Consider the following 26,896-nt stretch of genomic DNA (forward strand, 5'->3'; position numbering starts at 1 on the left):
AATAATAATAATAATAACGTAGTATTAATTCTCAGAATAAACTGCCCTTTAAGTAGACAGCAATCATCCTAAATCCTTGCAGCCATTTCTTGGCCCACATCTCAAATGGGATGGTGCTTGTTACTGCGGATCCTGATATGTCCTAAAGTAAATAATCACTAGAAATTCAATCCACTATTTTTATTTCAAGGAAGAAATAATTTGATCCAGCTTTTAATGCTCAAATCTAACTAAGCACCAGTTCCCAATAAACTGAGAAGATAAATGCTTGTGAGGATACATAAATCATATCTGGAAATAGTACCTGCCCCCCAAACCCCACCTCATAATAAGCAGTCACTTCCTGTTCATATACAGTATGTCTTCTCACACCTTACCCCCAAAAGACCACCACCTTCTGTATACCTTTCTGAGTTCAGACTGAAACAAACTTGTAAAAACAAATAGAACATAACATATTTGTTGCAATATGTGAATAAAAGGCATGCTTATTTACTCTCCTTCAAAAGACAGCCACCTGTATGTGCGTCCAATGTTTGATTGTGAAGAAAATGAGAAAAAATAATGGTAACAGCAATGTTTACAACTTTTTCCTTCTAGAGACAGCACATTTCTCCTATATGAGCTATAGTGGCCCTTGTGCACCTCCATGAAGTTTGCAAGAAAGTTAAAGAAATATTGATAACCCTATCCCTAGCCCAACACAAGATATAGTGACCTCTGAGGTTTGTGAGGAATGTTAAAGAAATGATGACATTGTCTCCATCACCCACCCACACATATATAGTGAGCTTCTGTGTACACCTATGGGCAGGGATAGTTTTAGATTCGGTTGGTTCAGGGCAGGGATGATTACTAAGTCCATGTCAAAATACATTTATACAGCCTTGATGTGTTAGGGCCACCAGCCCCAGAAGTTTTGAAGGTCTGGGTATTCTCTGATGCATTTATCCTTTTTTTGAGAGATGACTGTTAAACTGAGCAGGTGACAACAGGGTTTGTTACTTTCATCCGGGCAACCCCACCAAACAGTTGCAGCCACTTCAAGGTACAGTTCAGACATCTGATTATGACCATGTAATGTGGTTCACCTTTGTTCCAAACAGTTGCCACACATTAAAATATTGCATATTGCTTTACATAATCACATTGGTCTTGAAAAGCCGAAATATTAAGCAAACAGCAGCAGGCAGCTAGTTGTTTCCTCTGAAGAAGACAGCCACAGCAATTATGCCTAATCTGTCTGTGCATTTCAATGCCTAATCTGTTTGTGCATTTCAAGTGTCTAGTTAAGTAGTCCATCTTACTTCTCACAAATGAACAATAGTCCTGCAAATCCAGATAGTAACTGTTTTAAACTAAGCAAATGGCAAGAGGGTCAGGTAGTTTCATTTAGCCAACCTTAACCTCCTCCCAGCAGTTATAGCCACAATGTCTGATGGTTATGTAATATTATTTCACCTCTACAGTCCACACATTAAAGCATTCTAATCCAAGTTGCTCCACATAAATCTGAAAGCCAGATAAATATTGTTCAAAATACCTGATTGATCACTTCCAGCATTTCTGTAAAAAAGTTATAGCTGTTTCACCTCAGCTGTCCACACTAATCACAAAGCCAGAAATATTGTCAAACACATCTGGCTGATTACTGCCAGCAATATTGTAAAAATAGTAATAAAACTTATCTCACCACCACACCATTCTTATCATCTCAACTGCCCACACAAAGCCAGACATGTTATCAAAAAGTATCTGTTTAATCTCTGCCAACATTATTTTAAAATAGTAGTAGCGTTAAGTCACTGAACCAGCCACGGTGGTGCAGCGGTAGTGTAGGTTGCCTCACAGCAAGAGGTTTTCCTGTTCGATTCTTGGCTGGAGTGCCTTCTATGTGGAGTCTGCATGCTCTGCCCGCGGTCGAGTGGCGTTCAAAAGACATGCATGAATGGGTGTGCCTTCGCTGAAGGTTGGGTGTCGGGCTGGCAACTCGGCACCATAAAAATCGACTACCAATCATTAGCGGACTGGAGCTCCGCTGTGGCAACCCCTAACCAGGAAAAGCCAAAAAGACAAACAAGTAGCGTTAAGTCACTGTGCCATTCCTCAAACTCCGTCCATAATTCTGCAGAATGTGCCTCGTTTTATTTCATGTGTATAAGTACCAAAATAAAAAAACAAACAAACAAAACACCTTTGCACCTACATTTGAACAATGTGAGGTCTCTACTCAAATGATCTTGCAATGTTTTAACGCAATGTGATTTATGTGACTTGAATGTCAGGTCAAGTGGAGCACCACCCCCTGAATTCCCAATGTTCCACTGGTGCATTTTAGTTTTCTTTTGTGACACTTTATTTATATATATTTTTAGTGCAAAGAAATCTGTATTGTATTGTATTTCTATCCATTCTATATATTCCTTTATTGCATGTTATGTAATTACTTCAGAAGTATGTATACTTAAAATGTGATCTGTGTTTATCTTTGTTCTTACTATTTTTTTACTTAAACTTTTTTTTGGGAGCTTTTCTTATCAGGTCTCTGCTGAAAAAGGGCTTCTAAGAACCCAGACAGACTAACCCGGTTAACAAATGTAAAAAATTAAAATAAATAAATAAACAGAAAAGTCCCCCTCCAAGTACAGTGCCCTAGTTCACAGATACATATGGCTGGCCCTGAAGAGATATTCTGAAGACTGAGGATGGGAGGCAGGACATTCTCCAGGTTGCTCTCAGTAAAACTGGAGACATGGCAACATTGTTACAGTGTAGAAAGACCACTAACAGGAACTTTTGAATCCAGTAAAAATGCCCACTGCAGGTGAGGCAGTGTCACCGTCAAGTAATGGGGCTGGATATACAGCTATAGTTAAGGTGTTTGGGATAATTAAATAATTCTGCTGTATCAGGGGTGCAGCAATTGATGGGTTCTGGTTGGAGTTGCTTAACAGACTGGACAGTGTTGTACTGTCATGGTTATGTGTCTTTTTATTGTTGTGTAAAAGTTGAAACAGCACTTCTGGATTGACAAACAGAGTGGCTTCCAATTACATAGGAATCTTACTTCTCAACTTCTAAGGAAGGCTTATGCCAGTGTGTAGGAAAAGGAACATCAATTGTTAATCCCTCAAATCACTGCAATGAAGATTTTTTCTAGATATTTAATACTGGATAAACTCTTCGCTCTTTAACAGATTTATCAGTTGTAGGAATGTGTCAGTACTGTCTGCATTCATGCTGTGGACCTGGAGCAGACAAACAGTCTTACACTTCTGAATGTCTTGTGACAGGTGCTTTAACAATAAAGGCTTCCATGCCCACTGCTGCTGTGATTCAGTGCCTGTTGTGCGTAAATTCTTAGCACTTTGTCAGATTCTTAGAAGTGGGAGTCTTGCATTGGTGTGTCTTATCTCTTCTCATCTACATGCTTTTCAAGAATAGGATACCAGGACACACCTGAGATCTGGAAAGTATTCTGCCTGGTGATGTAAATGCAACATCTTTTTGTTTACGAATAATGCTGCCTTATTATCTTGAGTGGCTGTGATTTATCATGTGTACTGGAGCAGTCCATTACTAAGTGCTAAGTATTTGTGATGAAAATAGGAAATTCTAAATCTGAAGTCATGGCTTTCTCCAAGATGTAAGTTGATTACTCTCTGCAGGTGAGGAGGGAACAGCTACATCAGCTGGAGGAGTTTATATATCCTGGGGACTTGTTTGTGAAGGAAGGCATATGACATTGGAAGATTGACCAGTGGATAGGTGTACTAATAACAGAACTACAGATATCATATTGCAATATGATTGTGCAGTGGTAACAGAACTACAGGCATTGTACTGGAATGTGGTTACGCAGTGGTAACAGAACTGTAAGCATTATACTGGACTGTGGGTATGCAGTGTGGTAACATACCTGCAGGCATTGTTCTAGCATGAGGTTATACAGTGGTAGTACTGTAGACATTGTACTGGAATATGTTTATGTAGTGGTAACAGAAATGTAAGCATTATACTGGACTGTAGTTATGCAGTGTGGTAACAGAGCTGCAGGTATTGAACTGGAATGTGGTTATGCAGTTGTAGCAGAACTCTAGGCATTATAATGGGCTGTGGTTATGCAGTGGTAGCAGAACCACAACCATTGTATTGGAATGTGGTTATGCACTGGTAGCAGTACTATAGGCATTGTAGTGGAAAGTATTTATGCAATGGCAACAGAACTGTAGGCAATATACTGGATTGTGGTTATGCAGTGTGATAACAGAACTACAGGCGTTGTTCTGGAATGTGGTTATGTAGTGGTAACAGAACTGTAAGCATTATACTGGACTGTGGGTATGCAGTGTGGTAACAGACCTACAGGCATTGTTCTAGCATGAGGTTGTACAGTGGTAGCAGTACTGTAGACATTGTACTGGAATGTGTTTATGCAGTGGTAACAGAACTGTAAGCATTATACTGGACTGTGGTTATGCAGTGTGGTAACAGAGCTGCAGGCATTGAACTGGAATGTGGTTATGCAGTTGTAGCAGAACTCTAGGCATTATAATAGGCTGTGGTTATGCAGTGGTAACAGACCCACAACCATTGTATTGGAATGTGGTTATGCACTGGTAGCAGTACTGTAGGCATTGTTGTGGAATGTATTTACACAATGGCAACAGAACTGTAGGCAATATACTGGATTATGGTTATGCAGTGTGATAACAGAACTACAGGCATTGTACTGGAATGTGGGTATGCAGTGTGGTAACAGACCTACAGGCATTGTTCTAGCATGAGGTTGTACAGTGGTAGCAGTACTGTAGACATTGTACTGGAATGTGTTTATGCAGTGGTAACAGAACTGTAAGCATTATACTGGACTGTGGTTATGCAGTGTGGTAACAGAGCTGCAGGCATTGAACTGGAATGTGGTTATGCAGTTGTAGCAGAACTCTAGGCATTATAATAGGCTGTGGTTATGCAGTGATAACAGACCCACAACCATTGTATTGGAATGTGGTTATGCACTGGAAGCAGTACTGTAGGCATTGTAGTGGAATGTATTTACACAATGGCAACAGAACTGTAGGCAATATACTGGATTATGGTTATGCAGTGTGATAACAGAACTACAGGCATTGTACTGGAATGTGGGTATGCAGTGTGGTAACAGACCTACAGGCATTGTTCTAGCATGAGGTTGTACAGTGGTAGCAGTACTGTAGACATTGTACTGGAATGTGTTTATGCAGTGGTAACAGAACTGTAAGTATTATACTGTAGTGTGGTTATGCAGTGTGGTAACAGAGCTACATGTATTGAACTGGAATGTGGTTATGCAGTTGTAACAGAACTCTAGGCATTATAATGGGCTGTGGTTATGCAGTAGTAACAGAACCACAACCATTGTATTGGAATCTGTTATGCACTGGTAGCAGTACTGCAGGCATTGTAGTGGAATGTGTTTATGCAAATGTAAGAGAACTGTAGGCAATATACTGGATTGTGGTTATGCAGTGTGATAACAGAACTACAGGCATTGTACTAGAATGTGGTTATGCAGTGGTATCAGAACTGTAAGCATTATACTGGACTATGGGTATGCAGTGTGGCAACAGACCTACAGGCATCGTTCTAGCATGAGGTTCTACAGTGGTAGCAGTACTGTAAACATTGTACTGGAATATGTTTATGCAGTGGTTACAGAACTGTAAGTATTATACTGGAGTGTGGTTATGCTGTGTGATAACAGAGCTACAGGTATTGAACTGTAATGTGGTTACGCAGTTGTAGCAGAACTCTAGGCATTATGATGGGCTGTGGTTATGCAGTGGTAACAGAACCACAAGCATTGTACTGGAATGTGGCTATGCATTGGTAGCAGTACTGTATGCATTGTACTGGAATGTGGTTATGCAGTGGTAAGAGAACTACAGGTATTGTACTGGACTGTAGTTATGCAGAGGCAACAGAACTACAATCATTGTACTGGAATGTGGTTTTGCAGTGGTAGCAGAACTGTAGGCATTTCACTGGACTGTGGTTCTGCAGTGGTAGCAGAACTGTAAGTATTTTACTGGATTGTGGTTCTGCAGTAGTAACAGAACTACAGGCATTGTCCTGGACTGTGGTGCTGAAGCAAAAACTAAGTCATAAGATGAAACTCTCAGTTTAGGAATATTTTATTTTCTTATCCTTACATGTTGTCACAAACTTTGATTAATGACTGAAAGGATAAGATCATAGATACAAACTATTGAAATTAAGTTCCACAGTAGGGTATCTGAATTCCCTTTCATTGACATACAGAGAGAAGCCCAGCAAACCAGAAAACTCTCATAGCAGAGCTTGTTCTAAAGAGATTGATTTCTCATTTAGATACCTTGAGATGATTAAGTCACTCCTGTATTAAATGGCCCGCTGGAAGTTCACAATGAACAGTTTGTTGTCTGTTATTCTGCTTTAGCTAAAGTTCCAAGGAGGTGATAGTGGCTATGTGTAGACAGGAGGATATTGTATGTGCAGACTAGGAGAATATTATATGTGTGGACTAGGAGGATATTATATGTGTAGATTAGGTGATTATTATATGTGCAGACTGGGAGGATATTATGTGTACAGACTAGGAGGATATTACGTGTACAGACTAGGAGGATATTATATCTGCAGACTAGGAAGATATTATATGTGTAGATTAGGAGGATATTATATGCATACCTCTCAACCTCTTAGTGCAAGAAATCGGGACAAAGCCTAAAATAATGGGGGGACAAAAGCCCAAAAATAGGGACAGATTTTAAATATTGATTTTTTTTAAACTTAGAAAGTTGATAGAATAATAAGTTTTGTGTTGCCATGCATTTTCTGAAAGCTATAAAGTTTGAAACTCAAATGTGTGTCATTATTAAGTGACCTCAATCCTCAGTGATTTGCCAGCAAACCACAACTTTTATGAGGAACAGAACAAAAATATGAAGCAAAAATGCAGACATTCTGCAAAATCTGGACAATTGACAGGTATATATGTGTAGACCAGGAGGATATTATATGTGAGACTAGGAGGATGTTATTCTACCAGACAAGTATTCTCTTGTAACATTTCTTCATCTCCTTTTCAGACTACAGATGCCCTGCTGGTGGCCATTGATGCAGAGGTGGTGGGAGCTGTGGACATACTTCTCAATCATCGACCACGGAGGTCATCCAAACCAACCATAGCGGTCAGTACTCTACTTCCTCTTCTACTGCTTTTCATAGGTCTTTATTACAAAGAGATTATTGCCACACACCAAACTAATATTGCTTAGTTTTTAATATTTTGTTGTGTATTTTCAATTTTCAAAATTTGTTTCAGACCATTTTATACATAGGAGCAATGTTTCAAACACTAGTGGATTTACTGGAGCGGGATAAGAGAGCTAAATCTTCCCCCATTAGTGTTTACATCTCAGCTGTACTGCTTTTGATGGTTGATAATTTTTTAGGCTTCACTTATTCCATATGACTTTATTGTATCTGCTGTTTGACATTGTGACTCCCAGAATGCGTTTGGACTGCGATGATCAGATCTTTGCCAGTTAATCCTGGCAGTCCAGTTATATTCCAAGAGCCACACTGCAAAGGCTGGGTTGGGAGTTATGAGTAGTATAGTGAAATGCAATAACATTCTGTCTTACCTTCTGATATAACATACCTTGTGAATGAAATTAACTACTTTTGTGACTGTCTGTACCTAGTGGTATACTGTTACACTGTTTACCCTACCATCCTTTTGGCACTTAACATTCAAGTTTAGCCTGCTTAGTGAAAGAATAATTGGATTGTTCTAGTCATTCAGAATTTCTAATTCAGAAAAAAGTGGCATTAGTTATTGCATTACTAGTATTGTATATGCCAAATATCAGCTCAGAGTCTGAGACAGCCAAAGTTATTTAAACAGATTTTCATACCTACTGTACTTAACTTCAGAATCATGGAGCCACTTTGTGCTGTCTGTATTGTGCTGTATGTTAGTGAAGTTTGTCTAGTGCAGATTTTATCATTCACAACCTAAGCATTGCTAAAGCTCCATTACTGCCTTTTCTTCTCAAGGATTTCCCACTTCCCTGATGTCATGGGGTGTGTCAGATGACTGTCCCATGCTGTTTTAAATCAGTATTTTTGTCAGTTTATGGTGTTTGTGCCTATAGCTAGGAAATGAGAAGTCGTGTTGGTGATATTTACACGCCTTTAACTATTATAACCTGAAATAAAAGTCCAGACACCTTCAATTATCTAAGTCAAACAGAACAGCAGTAGATATGGCTGCTCAGTGATAGACAACTAGTGACAAATCATAGCAGAGTTAGCAGTGAATGGGGAATGGCCCAGAGCTGTCTTGAACAACTGCAGTGTTCACAGAACTCTGAAGTACAAAGATCACAAAGTTAAGTCTCAAAGGAGAACTTGCCCTCAAATAAACTACTGGATGGAAACTACCCAAATACACATACACAGAAAATGTGGGCAAAAGCAAATACAATGTTTTGTTGTAAGGGGCAAGCTCCTTGCACCTCCTCCTCCTTCCCCACATAAAGTAATTTGTTGTTCACATCCCTGACTTATACACACACTGTGGTTATATCAGGGAAAGGAGAAACCATTCAGTATGGGTGAAACACTCTCCCAAACAATTGCATTTGACATATCTACAGAAATCATTCAGTAAGCATCACTTCAGGGAGTTTGCTTCAAAAACTCTTCTCTCAGTCAGCTAGATTTCTACCAAATGTAGATATTCTGAAACATGTATCAACTAGAGGCAACTTATTATTATTATTTATTTATTGACATTTGTTAACCAGGTAGTGTCCAACAGCCCATTTTCAGTGGAGACCTGGGGAGAAAAGCTCCACAAACTAACGATAAAAATTAATAATACAAACCTCCAGTAAGTAATCATAATAATACCGTGCATAAAAATTAATAATACAAACCTCCAGTAAGTAATCATAATAATACTGTGCAAGCAGTAAGTTTAAAAGCATTTGTAAACAATTTTAGTATGAAGTCAACAATGGCAACAGTGGTAGGCTAAGAAATGTAACGCACATAATGTAGTGATGTGCACTTGAAAGGTTAGGCCATGAAAACAAAATTCAAGTGACATTCACATTTCTAATTACAGAGATTATTGATCATTTCAGTACTTGGCAAAGTCTACCTGCGCTTGTGCCCAAAGTTTAAAGAAAAAAAAACTCATTTAGGAGTCAAAAGGAAAAAAAGAGCTGTGTAGAGATGGGGAGGTAGTAGGAGGTAGGAGATTAACTGGGAGAAGTACAGGGGCAGATCCAGGTGGTTTTGAGATATTTTTTTATTTGTGTTTTAATGGTAGAATAGTTAGGGTATACTTGTATATGTTTGGGAAGAGCATTCCAGGCCTTGGCAACTTTGTTTGAAAAGAGGGAGTCACCATGGTAGTCGTTTGACTGGGTTATATTTAGCTGTAGTCTGTCTGAAGACCTAAGAGACCTGGTATTGACATGAGTTTGGACCAGGGAGGAAAGTGCAGGGCAGTTTCTGGTGTTGTGAATGATTTTCTGGGTGAAGATAAGTTGGTTTAATGTTATCAGGTTGGGGAGTTCTAGCTAGTGTAGTTGTTGGAGAACAGTACAATGATGAGTTTTATGGGGCTGGCTGCAGGCAAAGTTTGCTGTTTTATTATAGCAGGAATCTAGGTTGTTTAGGTCTGCCTGGCACAAGTTTGTAAAAATGTGAGAGCAGCAGAGAAGGGTAGATAGAAGTTGGGATTTAGCTGCGGCTAGTCTGACTTGGTATGCTAGGAAAGGTCTATCCCTGTAGAGAGAACTGAGTTTGGCATAGACTTTTTTGATTGTTTGGGAAGTATGTATATTTCAGCCTGTCATCTATAGTTACACCTAGGAGTTTGGTGTGGTTTGTAGGCTCAGTATTAGTACCATTTGCGGATTTAATATAGAGTGAAGGAGAGTGAGGCTTGGTAGGTCTGCTTGTGAAGTACTTTAACTTTGTCTTATTCGGGTTTAGGATGAGTTGGTGGTCTGACAGATAAGGCTCTATGTCCTGGAATGCTTTTTGAGTCCTGTGTTGAAGTTCTAGGTGGTTGCCTAGCACAGATGTAATCACTGAGTATAACCCCATTCCCCAACACACAGACTTCTCATTAGCATACTTTCTATACTTTTGCAGCTTTGTGAATTTTCCATTGTGCAGTATTTATAAGAAATCCAATATCAGTTTACATTTTCAGGTGTGTCAATGTCATTTTCTAACTAAGAATGCCTGGGTATAGTTGTAGGCTTTGCATGAAACCCAGGCATGCTCTTGCTCCAGTATTTAACATGGTGTATTGCATAAGATAAGTTAAGGGTATATCTTTCATGGATAGTATATCTAGCAGAAGGTAACAACATGCCAATCTGAAGATTATTTAGAAAGCATGCTTTTAGTCACTACAGATACAGATATAGGATTCTCAACTGCACCTTTCACAGGTTTATCAAATGTCTTTGGTAGCAAACTTGTGGGAATCACTGTACCGCTCAAGGAATCCCGTCCCCTTTTAAAAGGTTCTTATAGTTTCACTGCATCTGTGAATCTTTCTGTTATTTTATCAACATGCCTTCTCATAGCTTAATCATGACTAGTGGCCACAGTATAATACACAGGCCCTGAACAACTCTTGGTTATGCTGTGATCCATTCAGGACCATAACTGTAGATCTGGTAATGAAGTCCATGTGATGTAACATACAGCAGGACCGATGCTCCTGGTTTCAATTAGATTACTAGATAAATGTTTCTAAGCTGCCAGCTCTTCATTCCCTCAAGATTACTAGGTAAATGTTTCTAAGCTGCCAGCTCTTCATTCTCACAAGGCACTACTCCTTTTCACCTCTCTCCAGTTCTTTTCCACCACTAAAGCTTCATCAGGAAATATATGATCCCAGCATGCATTTTCAGATTTTTCTGCAAAGTGAGTGGAATATTTGTAATCATTTTATTATTTAATGTTTTGGTATTTTGTATATATCTTTTGGCATTTTGGAGGTTTTTTTTACTGTTTTTCTAGCTTTAGATCTCGTTTACCTGATTTGAGCCAAGACTTTGCTTCATTTAAGCATGTCTGTCATTTCTACTAAATGTGCCTGTGACTAACATATCTTTTCTGTCAACAAGCACACCCGATTTCTTTGCTGCTTAGGAATTTTTGTGGGCTGTGGCCCTCCCATCTACCAAGTGGAACCATGTATCTGGAGAGTCAGCTTTGCCTTCCACCTCCCAACTTGGTGACACACCTAAATAGTATATTAACTGTATGTCAAAGCTTGGTGGCTTTGACATACAGTTAATATACTATTTAGACGTGTCACCAAAATAGTATATTAACTGTATGTCAAAGCTTGGTGGCTTTGACATACAGTTAATATACTATTTAGGCGTGTCACCAAAATAGTATATTAACTGTATGTCAAAGCTTGGTGGCTTTAAGAAAGAAGATTTTATCCTTTCACATGTTTACTGAAACAGTGTGATAATAGGCCTGTCGACATGCCAAAAACTAGATAATGATAAAAATAGAAAAAAAGAGACAACGATAAGGTGATTGTGTAGCCCTTGTTGCAAAGGATGTTCGGCAAGGTGAAAACACCTACTCTAATTATAGTTGAATCCACAACAGGAAACTCCTATGGATGATATTGTCAGTGGAAGCAGAACCTACCTTTTCTTCAACCCTCTTCCAGTCCATAGATCCTCATTGTTGCTGCAGACAGATTTCTATAAGATGGTGACATTAATCAAGAGACTTAAAAGTAAGACATCCTCCAGACATCAGAATCTTAGACACCCCCACCCCCCAGTTTCAAGGTGCTAGGGGTTTTACAGTACTGTCTTGTATTTGCAGGGACTTCTTTAATTGTGCTAGTGAGAATGGCATTAGTGTCTTTTGCAGCATTACAGATCTCAGTCCAGCCAACATCAGACTTGAATACTTACAGACGATCACCAGTACTGATGTTATATAGACATTTGTCAGTCTCATTTACATCAGGGTCCCCAGCAGTAATCCAATAGAAGTTAGTGTACTAACTCTCACTCTAGCAACCTATTCCTGTCCCCACCAGTGTCAGTAGACCCAGCAGTGGTGATGCCACTGATGTCAATCCAAATGACGTTTGTCTATTCCTAATCTTTCTAATAAGTTACACCTAACAGATGCCTGTTATATTTGCTTCAGTTATCCTGACTCTTCTTTTAGCAACATCATGCTGGATCCCCTAGATGTGTACTTATGGGCTGTACAGTCGAGACAATGCTGCTCATGCCCAGGATAACATTACCATTTTGGCACCAGTCTGTTCTATTGACAGAGCCTCCATTATCTGCAGTAACTCCCCCTGTATAGTTTCATCTGTTTACCTTTCAGTCATTCCAAACTGAAATGCTTCATACTAGGAGGCAACCTGCAGAGTCATCAGGTGTGGGATTTCAGAAAGTCAGTTAAATGACTGAGTAAGGCAAGATACTCAGAGTCTGAACAGAGTACCCCCACAGGGGACTTAGAAGATGAAGATGTACTAGATTCCTCCTTCACTAAGAACCAACAAACCACAATGGAGATGCCTATGTTCAAAATATTTAATAAAATTTAAATACTTTCATCTACTTATTTTCAAGCATTATCAAAACTAAACAGTGAGCAACAATCACATTTAGCAAACAATGAATCACATGATGTACTTGATCAGATGAGTAGCACATTCAGGAATGTAATAGCTTGTTAAAGAGTAAAATTATAGCAATTCAGTATTATTATTGTTTTTTTTTAAATAAGAAAAACAGCAAAATAATCATTTAAACCTGGAATTCTAAAAATAATGGAATCTTAGCTACCATTTAAGTTCAGAGCATTCAAAAGCATTCTTCCAACAACCTCTCCTTTCATTTATACTTGTTTTTTCAAATATGAAAAGTAAAATAAAAAATTTTAAAGTTGGGGTAACCACAAGTATGCTTTTATAAAACATTATTTTTGCCCTTGTGGGTAATGTCATAAATACGGTCATAAATGCATGTCTTTAGTTGCCTTTCTTTAGATAATACATAATATGCCTCACAGGTATACCTCTCAATCTCTTAGTGTAAGAAATCTGGACAAAGCCTAATACAATGGGGATCAAAGGCCCAAAAATAGGGACAGATTTTAAATATTGCTCTTATAAACAGAAAATTGCAGGATAACAGGATTTGTGTTAGCATGCTTTTTCTGAATGATATGAAGTCTGAATCTCAAATGTATGTCATTATATAGTTACTTCAGTACTCAGTGATTTGCTAGAAAACCACAACCTTTAAGAGGAGACCAGAATATAAGGCAAAAATCTGGAGATTCTGTGAAAATCTGTACGGTTGAGTGGTATGCTCACAGGCAGTAGATCTGGCAATACAGACTAAACCTCTGGTATTACAATCAAACTGTCCTTCACAAGGGATTATTCTAGGATAGTTACTGTTAGAATCTAATATGTATTTACATTGTTCACTTCTTCTACATTTTGACATTTTATCGTGATTTACTACAGTAGGTATTTACACTTTCAAACTGCCATCCTTTTTTATCAAAAGAGGAGCCTTGTTAAAGGGCATATGGTTAGAATTTCAAGACTGATATCTGTTGATTCTGAATTTGAAGTGGAAGTACAGATTTTTTACATTGTCTAGGGGTAACTGGATATGCTGCATAGGTTTGAAGGACATCCACATCAGAAAAGCTATAAAATCCAAAGGATCTCTACACTTTTGCCTTGATGACCAGTCACTGTCAAACATTTCCATACAGGATCACTGCGGCCCTTGAGTTGTTAACATACTTCTCAACCTGCAGACTTTGAAAATAAGAACAAAGACCATCTAAAAACAGGAACATTCACGCTAAAAATGTAGACATCTAATTAGCATAAAATGTGAATACCAAACAGCACACAACTCTTCCCAGTTCCAGTAGGAATGTGGAAAACTACTCAAAAACTTAAAAAAAATAGTGACAAAATGATGGAAAAATATAAGCATATTATCAAAGCGACAGTATAAAATATGTAGACTTGAATGGACTGTATCACAAAATCCTACCACACAAGGTTGTACATTTTTGTTTCAGGAAGAGGGAGTTGTAAGATGTGTGGCTTCTTTTTTAAATTATTTTTGCCACTAGTAAGTTGGTCATGTAGTATAGTTTTCTGTGTAGGAGAAAGCTTTAAAAATCACATGATGGGGGGAAATAAAGAAAACAATGTAAACGGGCAATTCATGCCTGAAAAAGGACATATCTCTAAAGATAGGGGCATCTTAAACCATGTTTGAAAATAGAAATGTTTCTCCAAAATTGGGACAGATGAGAAGTCTGGGTATTGTTGAAGATTATGCTCATTATCGCAGTCTTCATAATGCAGCAGAGGACCACAGTGTTCCCATTTTAGATGAGTAGCTTTTCTCTTCCTTTTCAGTGACTGCTCAATCCTGTGAATGGACTTTTGCCCAACTTTATTTTATTCTTTAAGGTCTCACTAAACCAAGAAAAGTCGAAACTCAGTCCCAGATAGCTGCTGACCTTCACAGGCTGTTCCATATATATAGACAAACTTGCTAGGCCTATTTAATCTTGTAATTGATACAAAATATCCTCCAGTCAGTCTGAACTCTATTGACAGTTCCAAATCCTCAGCCATGATGTGCTTTCAAGTCCTCAGGCAGAAGGTAGCACCATGTACATATTACCATTTGTTAGTTTTCACTTGTAGATTCTTCAAAGGCTATAGAGAATGCAATGGTCCTAGCATACTAACCCTCTCAATATTCACACTGGAGTATGTAGAAAATGCGGGTTACATCTCCTGTAGTGCACTTACTTAGCCAATATGTTGGCTGTTTTAACTTTTAATTAATACTCTTATAACAAGAGAAAACACCCCTTTAACTGAGCACTAAGGCTAGAACTCATCAGAATGAGGATAGCAGAAAAATATCACCAAGAAAAAGAAAAGCACTCTAAGGACCAAAACAGCAACCCTTGAGCAGAGATTAGCTTCTGAAGCTAAGGATAACTACAAAGATGTCTTTAGCTATGTTAGAAAACTAAGAAAAAACCCACTCAGCATTACTCTGAGCTTTTCTTTAATGAAGCCCACCTCTCTGACCCCAATGACATCTCAAATATATTAGTAAAGAACTTCACTGTAAACTTCACCCCGAAAACTCCTAGTCAAACATCAATCATCCCATTTTTCCTTACACTCCATAGCATCAGTAATGAAAATGTTCTTAAGGTGTTATCAAAAACCAGAAATACTTCTTTCATGGGTCCAGACAACATACTTTGGTACTTAATGAACAGTGTCAACCATGCTCTTCCTGAAACTCTCCTTAAGTTATTTATCTGCTTAGCAACAGGCTGTGATTTTGAATCCCGATGCACTGCTGTGGTGATGCCCCTTCCTCATGGTGGCCCTACCACAGATCCTGGAAGTTATATACCAAGCAGTCTTATGAGTCTGACCTGTAAAGCTATGAAGTGTATTATAGTCAATCTCATTAATTATGATATCATGGATCTAAATGAATTGCATTTGGGTTAACTCAACAATGTGCCTTGGTCACGGGAAGATCATGTCTGTTAAATCTAGTTAACTTCTTTGTGAGAGTAATGCAAGGTGTTGAGAGTGGTCATGCTGATGTCCTTCAAGAATGCAACTGCAGTCATAACATATGGGTTGTCCTGCCTCAGGCAGCCCTCTGTCGGCCGGATTCCAAAGTCTGGGTCCGGCGTCGGCTGGTGTCGCCTCCTCTCCGACGTCAGAACGGCTGGAGTATAAAGGCATCGACCGACGCCATCTTCTTCAGTCTTTCTTGCCATGCGGTGCCCGAAGCAGAAGCAGTTCGCAAGTGCCGGTCGGTCAGCTCCTGTGTTTTCAGTACCGAAGCCATCTAAAAGCTAAGTACCCCATTGGGGAACTTTTTTTCTTGCCTCAGCCGATGTCAGAACAAATTGAGAAAGTTAATAATTGTTTGTCTTGTGGTAAACAAATACCTCATAAGGACTTCCATTCTTATTGCCTACCTTGCCTGGGCCCAGACCATGACGTCTCGGCCTGTGCTTGCTTTAATAAGCGCACTCTCAGGCACCGGGCAGAATTTGCCGAAGACTTTTTCGGCAAATCTTTCGCTTATATCATGCCGTCAGAACAACAGACTACTCAATCTACCAAAAAACGAAAGGACCAGGACCGACATCCTCGGCCCGCGTCCTCCACCGATACTTCTCCTAAACCCTCCGCGAGTGCTTCGGTCCCTTCGGAAGTGGTAATTCAACTGCTCCAGGCTGACGACACAGCGTTAACTCGTCCTTCGGTCTCAGAGTCTACACCGGTGCCGGTTGTTGACTTTCCTCCAGAAACCGAAGTTCTGGATCTACCCGACACCATTCCTGTGGACAAGGTTACTCCTGCACGTGGGGCAGCTAGGCCTCCTGTATCCATGTCCATCAAGGCCTTTGCACGTGCTAAGGCCGCCAGCCAGGCCAAGGCCCATCCTAAACCTACTGCCCAGGCCCCTTCTTCTGATAAACAGATCATGTCTCTTGCTGCAGATCTTATTTCTCTTATCAGGGGGTCTCAGCCTCATCCAGACAGAGGTTCTCAGCCGCCTGCAGAGAAAAGGCCCAGAACTGAGCAGGCCGACAACCTCTCTTCAGATGAAGCCTCTGGGGATTCTGAGCATTCAGATACCAAAGAAGAATCCTTCCAGGCCTATGAGGACTCTGATGCTGAGGAATCAATTCCCTCTGCCTCTCCTCCAGAGGATTTTTCATTCGGTGAAGTCCTACACTCTATGAGGGAGCATTTTAAATGGCAGGGTCAGGAATTCTCTGATTCCAGGAAAAGGCTACGTACCTTCCTCAAGCTACCCCAGCACAGACCTTTAGCTATCCCTCCAGTTATGGATGTCCTGGATGATGTTTTCTCCGACTCCAGTGCTAACCCTGATTCTCTCCCTCCTGCTCCTGTCAAGCCAGACAGATATTATAGGGTCCCTGACACCCACAAACATCTCTTTAAGGCCCATTCTGTGGATCTAGAAACTATTTCACAGGGCCCCAAAGGAGTGGCTACTTCCACAGCCAAGAATCCACTGCCAGCGGATAGGGAAGCTAGGTCCCTGGAGAGATGGGGTAAAAAAGTTTATACCTCTACCACCCTGGCCATGAGGTCACTTAACTGCCTTTTTCATATGTTTCAGTACCAGGATTTTTTACTGGATGATTTACAGAAAAAGCTAGTCTCTCCTGAGCCTATTGATAGAAAGGCATTGCAGGATCTAGTACATAACACTCAGCAGGTTAGCAATCATTTTCTTCAGTGTGGTTATGATGCATTGGAGGCTTTATGTAGGGCAGCTATGACTGGGGCTGTTATACGTAGACATGCTTGGTTAAAAGAACAGCCACTGCCAGACCATGTTAAATTAAAGTTACTTGATGCACCTCTGGAAAAACAGAAGCTTTTTGGTGCTAATGCGCAAGATGTGTTGAAGTCCATTGAGGAAAAAGCTAAATCAGTACAGGCAGTCAAAGATTTCCTCCAGGTTCAGCCACCCAGATTCAGTAGGAATTGGCCTTCAAGGAATTGGTCCTTTCCAGACACTGACAAGTTTCAAAGGGGAAAAAACAGGCGTGCCCGAGGTAGAGGGCAATACCGAGGCTCCTACAGGGGCCGCCAATGGCAACCACCAAATCAAAGAAGTGGCGCAGGCAGTCCAGCTGCACCACGAGGACAACCACAATGACTTGACTTTCATACCATCTACAAAGACTCAAAGAGAAGCACCTTTGGGCGGAAAATTATCCTTATTCTCAAAAAACTGGCATATCTTAACCAAGGACAACTGGATTCTGGATTTAATAGACAAAGGTTACAGATTCCACTTCCATACTTTACCAATAAGACAAGGCATGCCAAACCTGCCACTTCATCAAAGGGCAGAGGCACTCATTCAAGTTTCAAAGCTGTTAAATATAAAAGCAATAGAAAAGGTCCCTCCACAGGAACAAGGCCAGGGATTTTATTCAAGACTGTTCCTTGTTCCAAGAAAGGAAAACAAATGGAGACCTATACTGGACTTGTCTACTCTAAATACTTATCTCATTTTGCCAAAGTTAAAAATGCTGATGTTGCAGCAACTCCTTCCCATGCTGGGCAAGGGGTCTTGGCTGGTCACTCTGGACCTCAAGGAGGCATACCTGCATGTCCCAATCAGACAAAGCTGCAGAAGATACCTCAGATTTCTTGCAGGGACAGAGCATTATCAATTCTCAGCATTGCCGTTTGGCTTATCTACTGCACCCAGAGTGTTCACGAAATGCCTGGCATCAGTAGTGGCACACTGCAGACTCCAGGGGATTCAAATATACCCCTACCTGGACGACTGCCTCATACAAGCAGACAACAAGCAAACCTTGATAGCAAACTTGGACTATGTCATTCAATTACTACAGGCCTTGGGATACACAGTCAACATTCAGAAATCAAGACTTCTGCCATCCCAACAGATTATTTTCCTAGGAGCCAAACTGGACACAAACACAGATGGCTTATCTCACAGAGGAAAAACAACAGCAGTTACCAGAGTACTTCAAAGGCCTAGCAAAGCTCTCCCAGCTGACTGCAAGGAAAATCCTGCAGGCCCTGGGATTCATGGCATCTTGCATTCGTCTGATACCTTTGGCAAGACTTCATATGAGAAAGCTGCAATGGTACTTAAAAAGCTTATGGTCCCAACACAGCCAAAGCCTAGAGGACGTAATCCCACTCATTCCATGTCTGCAAAGAGAATTTTTGTGGTGGGCTCAAGCAAGTCAGTTAAACAAAGGCATGTCTTTCAACAAACCTCAAGCAGGTCAAATGATTACAACAGATGCCTCAGACCATGGATGGGGGGCGCACATGGAGGGCAGATGCATTCAAGGTCAATGGACACCAAGGGAAAGGCATCTGCACATAAACCAAAAGAGATGTTGGCAGTGATACATGCAATCGAGACTTTCGAAAAATCACTTCAACAAGGACATTTGCTAATAAGGACAGACAACACCACTGTTATGTGGTATATAAACAAGCAGGGAGGCACTCATTCTTATCCCCTCTGCAGACTAACAATGATTCTCTGGGAAAAATCCCTAAGTCGGAAGATACATTTGCAATCCCAGTTTGTGCCAGGCAAGGACAATGTACTGGCAGACAAGCTGAGCAGAAATTTCTTGGATCCACACGAATGGATGCTGCATCCTCACATTTATCTCACAAATAACAAAGACATGGGGAAGACCGGACATAGATCTCTTTGCTTCTCACATGAATCATCACCTGGAAAAGTTCTGTGCAAGGACCCACCATCCTCTAGCCTGGAAAACGGATGCTCTCTCCTTCAGCTGGAAGTCCCTAACAATTTATGCATTCCCTCCTCTACCACTGCTGACCAAGGTGATACTGAAGATCAAAGCAGAACAACCAACAGGCATTTTGATAGCTCCAGACTGGCCAAGGCAGCACTGGTACCCATTGCTGTTGAGCATAACTCGGACCAAACCATGGCCTCTGCCCCTATGGCCTCTGCTTCTAACACAACACAATTACAGGACAGTCCATCAAAACCTGAAAACATTGCATCTGACAGCCTGGAGGTTACCATAACTCCTTCCGATATCTCTCTTTCCAAAAAAGTTCAAGAGATCTTACTGGAAGCATGCAGACCTTCCACCAGAAAAACCTATTCAGCCAAGTGGAAGAGATTCATCATCTGGAATGCTAACAGGGGTCAGGATACAACAGTATTGAGTATACCTCAGATATTGGAATACTTGGCAGAAATGTTTCATACTGGTCTCCCATATTCTTCCATAAAGATTCATGCCTCAGCAATCTCAGCAAAATACAATTGTGATCCACCTGTGTTTTCAAATCCTTTGCTAAGACAGTTCCTAAGGGGGATAAAGAATATCAAACTTCCCAGGAAACCGCCAGTACCTGCATGGGACCTCAACTTCGTCTTGGAAAAATTAACTCTTCCTCCCTTTGAACCAGCAGCAACTTCAGAAATGCAATTTCTCTCATGGAAAACGGTTTTCCTATTGGCAATCACATCAGCAAGAAGAGTCTCGGAGATACAGGCACTCATGGCAGTGCCTCCTTTTCTCATTTTTCATCAGGACAGAGTCTCTCTAAGAACCAATCCTTCATTCATGCCAAAAGTAATTTCCAGGGTGTCTCTAAATCAAGCCATTCACCTGCCTACTTTCTTCCCCAATCCTCAAAACAGGGGGGAAGCACTGCTGCATACTTTGGACATACACAGGCAACTACGCTACTACTTGGACAGAACTAAGGCCACCAGAAAGTCTGACCAACTGTTTGTAGCCTATGCTGCTGGAGTACAAGGAAAAACAATCTCCAAACAAACAATTTCCAAATGGATTGGACACTGCATCAGATTCTGCTATTCCTTTCATGGAAAAGGTGTGCCAGCCAATATTAGGCCACACTCCACCAGAGCTATAGCCACATCCACAGCTTTCCTAAGAGGAGTGGCTACAAAGGACATTCTAGAGGCTGCTACATGGAGCTCTGTGCCTACATTTACCAAACACTATAACCTGCCTTTATACTCCAGATCCCGAGCAGGCTTTGCTTCGGCAGTCCTGCAGGGCATTTTAGCTACACCATCACTTTCTTAGTTCCAACCACCCCCAGCTTGGCTTTGGTATTCAACCCATATGTTATGACTGCAGTTGCATTCTTGAAGGACATAGTACAGTTTTGTACCTACCATAAATGTAGATGTCCGATAGATATGCAACTGCAGTCAGATTCTCCCACCCTCCTACCCCTCTGCAACCTTCTTTATGGGTCCACTACCCCTATTCCTATTAGCTGGGGGTATCTCTATGGTGTATCTGTTTATTACTGTTGTACATGTCTGGAATTCTTTATCCATTCACCAAATTTAGCCTTCCTAGGAGGCCACCTGGCATCTGGGGCAAGAAACACTGAAGAAGATGGCGTCGGCGGATGCCTTTATACTCCAGCCATTCTGACGTCGGAGAGGAGGCGACACCAGCCGACGCCGGACCCAGACTTTGGAATCCGGCCGACCGAGGGCTGCCTGAGGCAGGACAACCCATATGTTATGACTGCAGTTGCATATCTATCGGACATCTACATTTATGGTAGGTACAAAACTGTACTTTCACCAGCTTATCTTGATCTGGCCAATGCATTAAATACCATACCTAATGAGGAATTGTAAGGAATCTATCTGCCCTAAACATGATCATTATCTGTACATGGTGGGTAGATAGCCATCTGGCTGAAAGGCAGAAACCTCATTGTTTTTGTGGTAGGTACTTCTTTATTTTGAATTAAGGTAACCAGCCTAGTCCCCCAGTATCAAAAGTGGGTTCCCTTCTGTTTGCTATCTATGCCACTAATCTCAAAGTTGATAACCAGGACCTCTGGTAAACATATCTGCAGATGACTACAGACTGGGTGTAATTGTCAAAATCCCTCAGATATTTGCACCCTTCAGAAACAGATTGCCCTAGTCAATATCTGGTATATGGATAATGAGCTTAATAACTGACTTCAAATGAATGCTAAAAAGTCTAGTATTATTTATTTTGGAAAATGGAAATTACCCATGAAATACAGTATAAATAGCATTCTCTTCCTAACAAAAAGGTATTCATGGATCCAGGAACTTGGGTCGATAGTTCCCTCACCTGTGATCAAGTGGCAACTATAGTCAGAAAATACTTTTATCTAGCACAACTAAAAATGCTATGGCTCCCCTATATTTAGCATTGATCAGACCCACTATAGAGTACACTGCTCCCTTTGAGATGTACCTCATTTACATACCAGAGGTTCCTAACCAAAAAAGTTCACTGGTATTAAAAATCTTAGTTACCAGGAGAGCTTGGAATCCCTATCCTTGTAATTTGTGTCTTGCAGATTTCTGCTTCACTTACCATACCATTAGAGATCTGGTTGTCCTTGGCCTCCTAGATCTCAGTAAGTCATACAGCACAATATGATTAGAACCTGAGACCTGAATCCTTATCAGCAGATACACAGAACACAGTGGAGAGAAAAAGAGATATAGAAAGCGAGAGAGATGCATCACCCAGCACCTCTCCCTTCTCTGGAACAAACTTCCTTAGTATATTAAGCAATGTGATTCAATAGCTTCCTTCACCATCACATATAAATTGGTTACAGTGGTTGCAAATGTATATACCCATTCATCACTCATATAATAACTGTCAGTTCAGGATTTTGTATTCCAGTCTTTTGTAGCTATCAGGATTTTATTTTCAGTTTTATGTTTCAGCTATTTTGTGCTTCAGTCTTTTTAATGGGAACCATTTATAATCCATTCCTCAGTTACTTTCCTGAGAAAAGGTCAGTCAGCAGGCTACTTCTAATTTTAGGCAAATTTGACTGTTCACTCACTGATTCCTCAGATAATGTTCATGATAATCATCCCAAGTAGGATGTCTGTAAATGACTAATTGGAGGGCATCTTAACTATCTTAGAGTGATAGTTGCTTGTATTCTCCATCATTCTGATGGATCATACATTCAGTTTGTTCTTGAATATATAGTATGACTAATGGCAAAGTCCATGTGCACAATGTTATAAGGTTTTAACACCTGCTTGGCATGGATAAAACCTTACCTAAAACAGTAACTCAGTGGGGTTCACAGCAAATAGTTCCTAAAATGTTTAGTTAACTTGCCTACAAGGCCCTATCATCTGAAGAGTAAGGCATAAAACCTTACCCTGGATTATCATATGCAGACCTGACAGTGTGACCTCACTTTGATTCTACCATTTTTATTTGGTGACCACTGTCACATTGCTACTACTTTCTCACCCAGCATAAATAAATGATTAAAATACCTAGCTAACTGTTGTCCTTCTGGATGTTTGTCAAGACCACCTAAATGCCCTTCTGTGGTAATGGAACTATCTTGTCTATCTGACACTAAGTCTTCTCACAAACTGACTCCACATGCAAGCACCTGATGTGCGCACTCTTGCTTTAGCATTTGCGCTGCAGCTCTGAAGTACTTCCTGAACATCACACTGTCTTTGCAAGACAATAATTTTCTCATGATAGCTCACAGGATTAGGTACTGAGTGGGAGCTTGGATCATCCTTAATGTACAATTTAAGGAGCATGGAAAGGAATAGGAAGGGTGTAATGATATAGGCTGAGAGATGTTTTCTTTTTGTAGAAAGAAAGTAAGCAACCATGATTCTGCAAACACAGAGTTCTTAAAGAATAGCCAGTCTTTTCTTGTTAGCAACCACAATTCATTTAGAAAGAACAACCACAAAATGAGCAAATCAGTGTAACTGGCATGTACTAATTTAAAATAAAATAAAAAAGAAACAATCAGGAAGCTCGAGACTCAAACTGAACACTTTAATGTAAAGTAAAACAAGGTAGTTTGTTTGCTCAAGCACAGTACATTTAAAGTGGCTACAGTTGGCACACATTGAAACATGTCTGGCAAGTGCACTTTTACTATCCTTTTTGTTGATGCTGTAGGTGTGCTGATAAATCCTTTTGTTTAATGCATTGCTGGTTTTGCCAATATAAAAGACAGAACAGGAGCAACACCTAGCCAAATAAGCCACCTTGTCATACCAGCAATTAAATCTGCCACTCACTGCCCCCCCCCCAAAAATGGAGTTGATAGTAGTCATTCCCCTGCTCAGCTTTGATTATTTCAGTAATATGGTGTTGTACTACTCAGAGGATGCTCATGATATTCGGAGAATATTAAGCAGGAATTGACACATCCTGCAAGTCGATGAAAATTTGAAAGCTTGTTTCAAACAACCCCCTCACCTTTGCATTCAAGAATAGGCCCAATATCAAGAGCATCTTGGAAAAACTTAGGAAGAATTGTTTGAGTGGCTTCTGCAAGACTTTAAAATGCGGCCATTGCCATCAATGCTCTTTTATTGATATGGGTCTGGGGGGTAACTTGCTGACGATGATAAGCAAATTGCCAGACACATTTCAACTTGTGCCAAATTTAGCACATTTAAATTTATTGTACTTAAACAAATAGACTCTACTCCTTTTAGAGGGGACTGACAGAACCTATTGTTACACTACTAATCATCCTGGTATCAATGAGGCTATCTCCATTTATAGTGAACTAAAGTATAGAGCACCTAGGTTATAGCAATGCATTTTCAACTGGATTTTCAGCATTTTTTTTAATTTTTACTGGATGTGGGTTTAAATATTTTATACGTTGTCAGGTCCGAATCATGTAACCTACACATTGCTAGCTTTTTAAATGGACTGGTCGGCTTTTATTCTGTTTCAGTTATGATTGGTCAGTTTTTTAAGGGTGTGTTATGAAGCAGGCTTTTAATTCAATTGTTCTGTGGGTGTTGTCTTCATTCATGGTTCTGAAGATGTCTATTTTAGATGAAAGCACTTAACCTTAATTTTACTTTACGTTTAAGTGTTCCTTTTAAGTCCTGAGCTACCTGGTCATTTGTTTTTTCATTTAGAAAGAAGTAGTTTTATTTCATGACATTCAAAGGCTGTTAAACTGGTCTTGAATCACACAACAGAACCCGTTAAGCAAAAAAACGACTGCAGGACAACCTCTTGGTTAACCACGAAGACCACAGCTGGAAAACAAGCTGGAACCAACTTCTTTGTATTCAACCAGTTTATTGTATATTCAAAAAGTCACGAACAAGTAAAACAAACTAGTAGATCAAGCGCTTTCGCCCGGGCTCTCCCAGGCTTTATCAAGATACTTTAACTCCATAAAACATTTACTTATATACCAATCATTTAATTAATTAATTGTTTGATTGATTAATTAAAACAATTTTTATTGTTAAAGATCCTTTAAAAATGTATGTTTGTGCTTAAAGCTACCTCGTTTTCTTAAAATATTCTATTATTGCCTGGGTGTAACCTACCCATTGTGTTTATATCTGTGTATTATAAGGTCACTTATATGTGTGTTTCAATTACTTAGTATTCGTTAATACAACTCGTATAAAATCTCCCACATTTAAATTAAATGATTCTGTATTTGTTGGTCTTCTTTAAAATAAATTCAGATAAGTTAAAATTGCAAATGGACTTTCTTTAAAAACGGACTTCTTTTGCTGTACTGTGCAAACCTAATAAATAATAAAACTTTCTTTTTAAATTAATGATGTTACTGCGATTTAATGTACAATTGAATTTTTCTTAACTTATTTGGTGCAACATTAGCATTTCATGGATTTGTACTTAGACCTTCCTATTATAAACTAAAATACTTTTTTGTTGTTTATTATTAAACTAATATGGCTTCTGTATTAATAGATAAATATTCTCTTGTTCTGTCTATTTTATAAATAATTAAAATACTATAAATTAATTAAATAAATATTTCTTTCCTTAAAAATAAATTATTTTTTGTTATATAAAATAAATTTATAAATAGGTCTATACCTAAAATGAATTAAATACTATATTTCTTGTTTAATGCATGTTTAAAATCTCTTTAAAATTTTTATCTTTTTTGTATGTATGAAATTAAAATTCATTTTGTTATTTGAAACTGTTATTTGGTTGCTTTTAGATCATTTCTTCCAGTAACCTAAGCTAAATTTCAGAATTAAACATTCGTATTTTGAATTCTTGTTTACAAGTTATAATTTAGCCCTTCTTTGTTTCAAAACACTACTTATGCTTACATGTTCATTTAACCCTGGTATTTTTGATGCGTTTAATTTAATTTGCCATACTAATTCCCTATATTCTAGGGACGTTTCCCAGTCACCCCCTCTAATGTCATTTTTCACTTGTTCAAGAACTAAGAATTTTAAAATCATTTCTTTGCATACTAAGGAATGTTTGTAGAATGCATTTGTTTCTTTCTTACTTCTTATTTCATATAAATGTTCATATACTCTTCTTTTCAAAGTTCGTTCCGTTTTTCCTACGTAAAAACACGAACAACGTTGGCATATTCCTAAATATACTATGCCCTTTGTATTACAATTGTAATGTCCTAGGGCATATAGTCCTATATTTCTGGATTTTAAGTATAGTCCTGTATCATTAAACATATAAGCACATTGCTTGCAGGCTTCACATTTATAAGTTCCTCTCATTAATTTTGTGTTGTTTGTGTTGTTGATTGTTTCTCCTTCAAAGAGATTTTTAAGATTGCTATTTCTCTTCCTAATAAAATTCGGTAATTTTGGAATTATTTTATTGATTTCTGCGTTATTAGATAACACCGGCCAATATTTAATAATAGTGGCCTCAATTTCTTTACTATTATTATTGAAGGTATATGCAAATGCCTGCTTTTTATGTTCTTCATTGTTTAAAATCTTATTACAATTTGTATTATTCATTGGTTCTTTACCAAGAAGTGGTGCATATTGTTCTTTCCTTTTCATCCAGATTTCATTGGTTAGTGTATTAATCAAGTTCATAGGATAATTTTTCTCTAAGAAAAGTGTTTTTAAATATTCTGCTTCAGCTTGAAATAAACTGTCTGTATTGCAGATTCTTGAGGCTCTAATTAATTGGCCTTTTACAATACTCTTTTTTTGAAAGAAGGGGTGGCCACTATCAAAGTGTAAAAACATGTTTGAATAAGTACTCTTTCTATGAATAATAACACAACAGAACCCACTTACACTGGACTAAAGAAAGCTATTGAGTCATTCAGAAGCTGCTTTGTATCAGGTTGTACTATCCCTACTTCTTCGTTGATAAGGATGATTAAGTC

General features: G+C 39.2%; 1 protein-coding gene across 1 annotated transcript in view; it reads left to right on the forward strand.

Moving 5' to 3' along the window:
- Window positions 1-26,896, forward strand: part of TRPC1 (transient receptor potential cation channel subfamily C member 1) — a 983,394-nt gene that overhangs the window by 218,181 nt on the left and 738,317 nt on the right. The window contains exon 3 of the mRNA XM_044071022.1: window positions 7,110-7,211. Within this exon, the coding sequence (XP_043926957.1) occupies window positions 7,110-7,211 (102 nt within the window). The remainder of the gene's footprint in view (window positions 1-7,109; window positions 7,212-26,896) is intronic.

Source organism: Protopterus annectens, chromosome 5.part0, assembly GCF_019279795.1.
Source record: "Protopterus annectens isolate FY-2018-M chromosome 5.part0, PAN1.0, whole genome shotgun sequence".
NCBI lineage: Eukaryota > Metazoa > Chordata > Ceratodontiformes > Protopteridae > Protopterus > Protopterus annectens.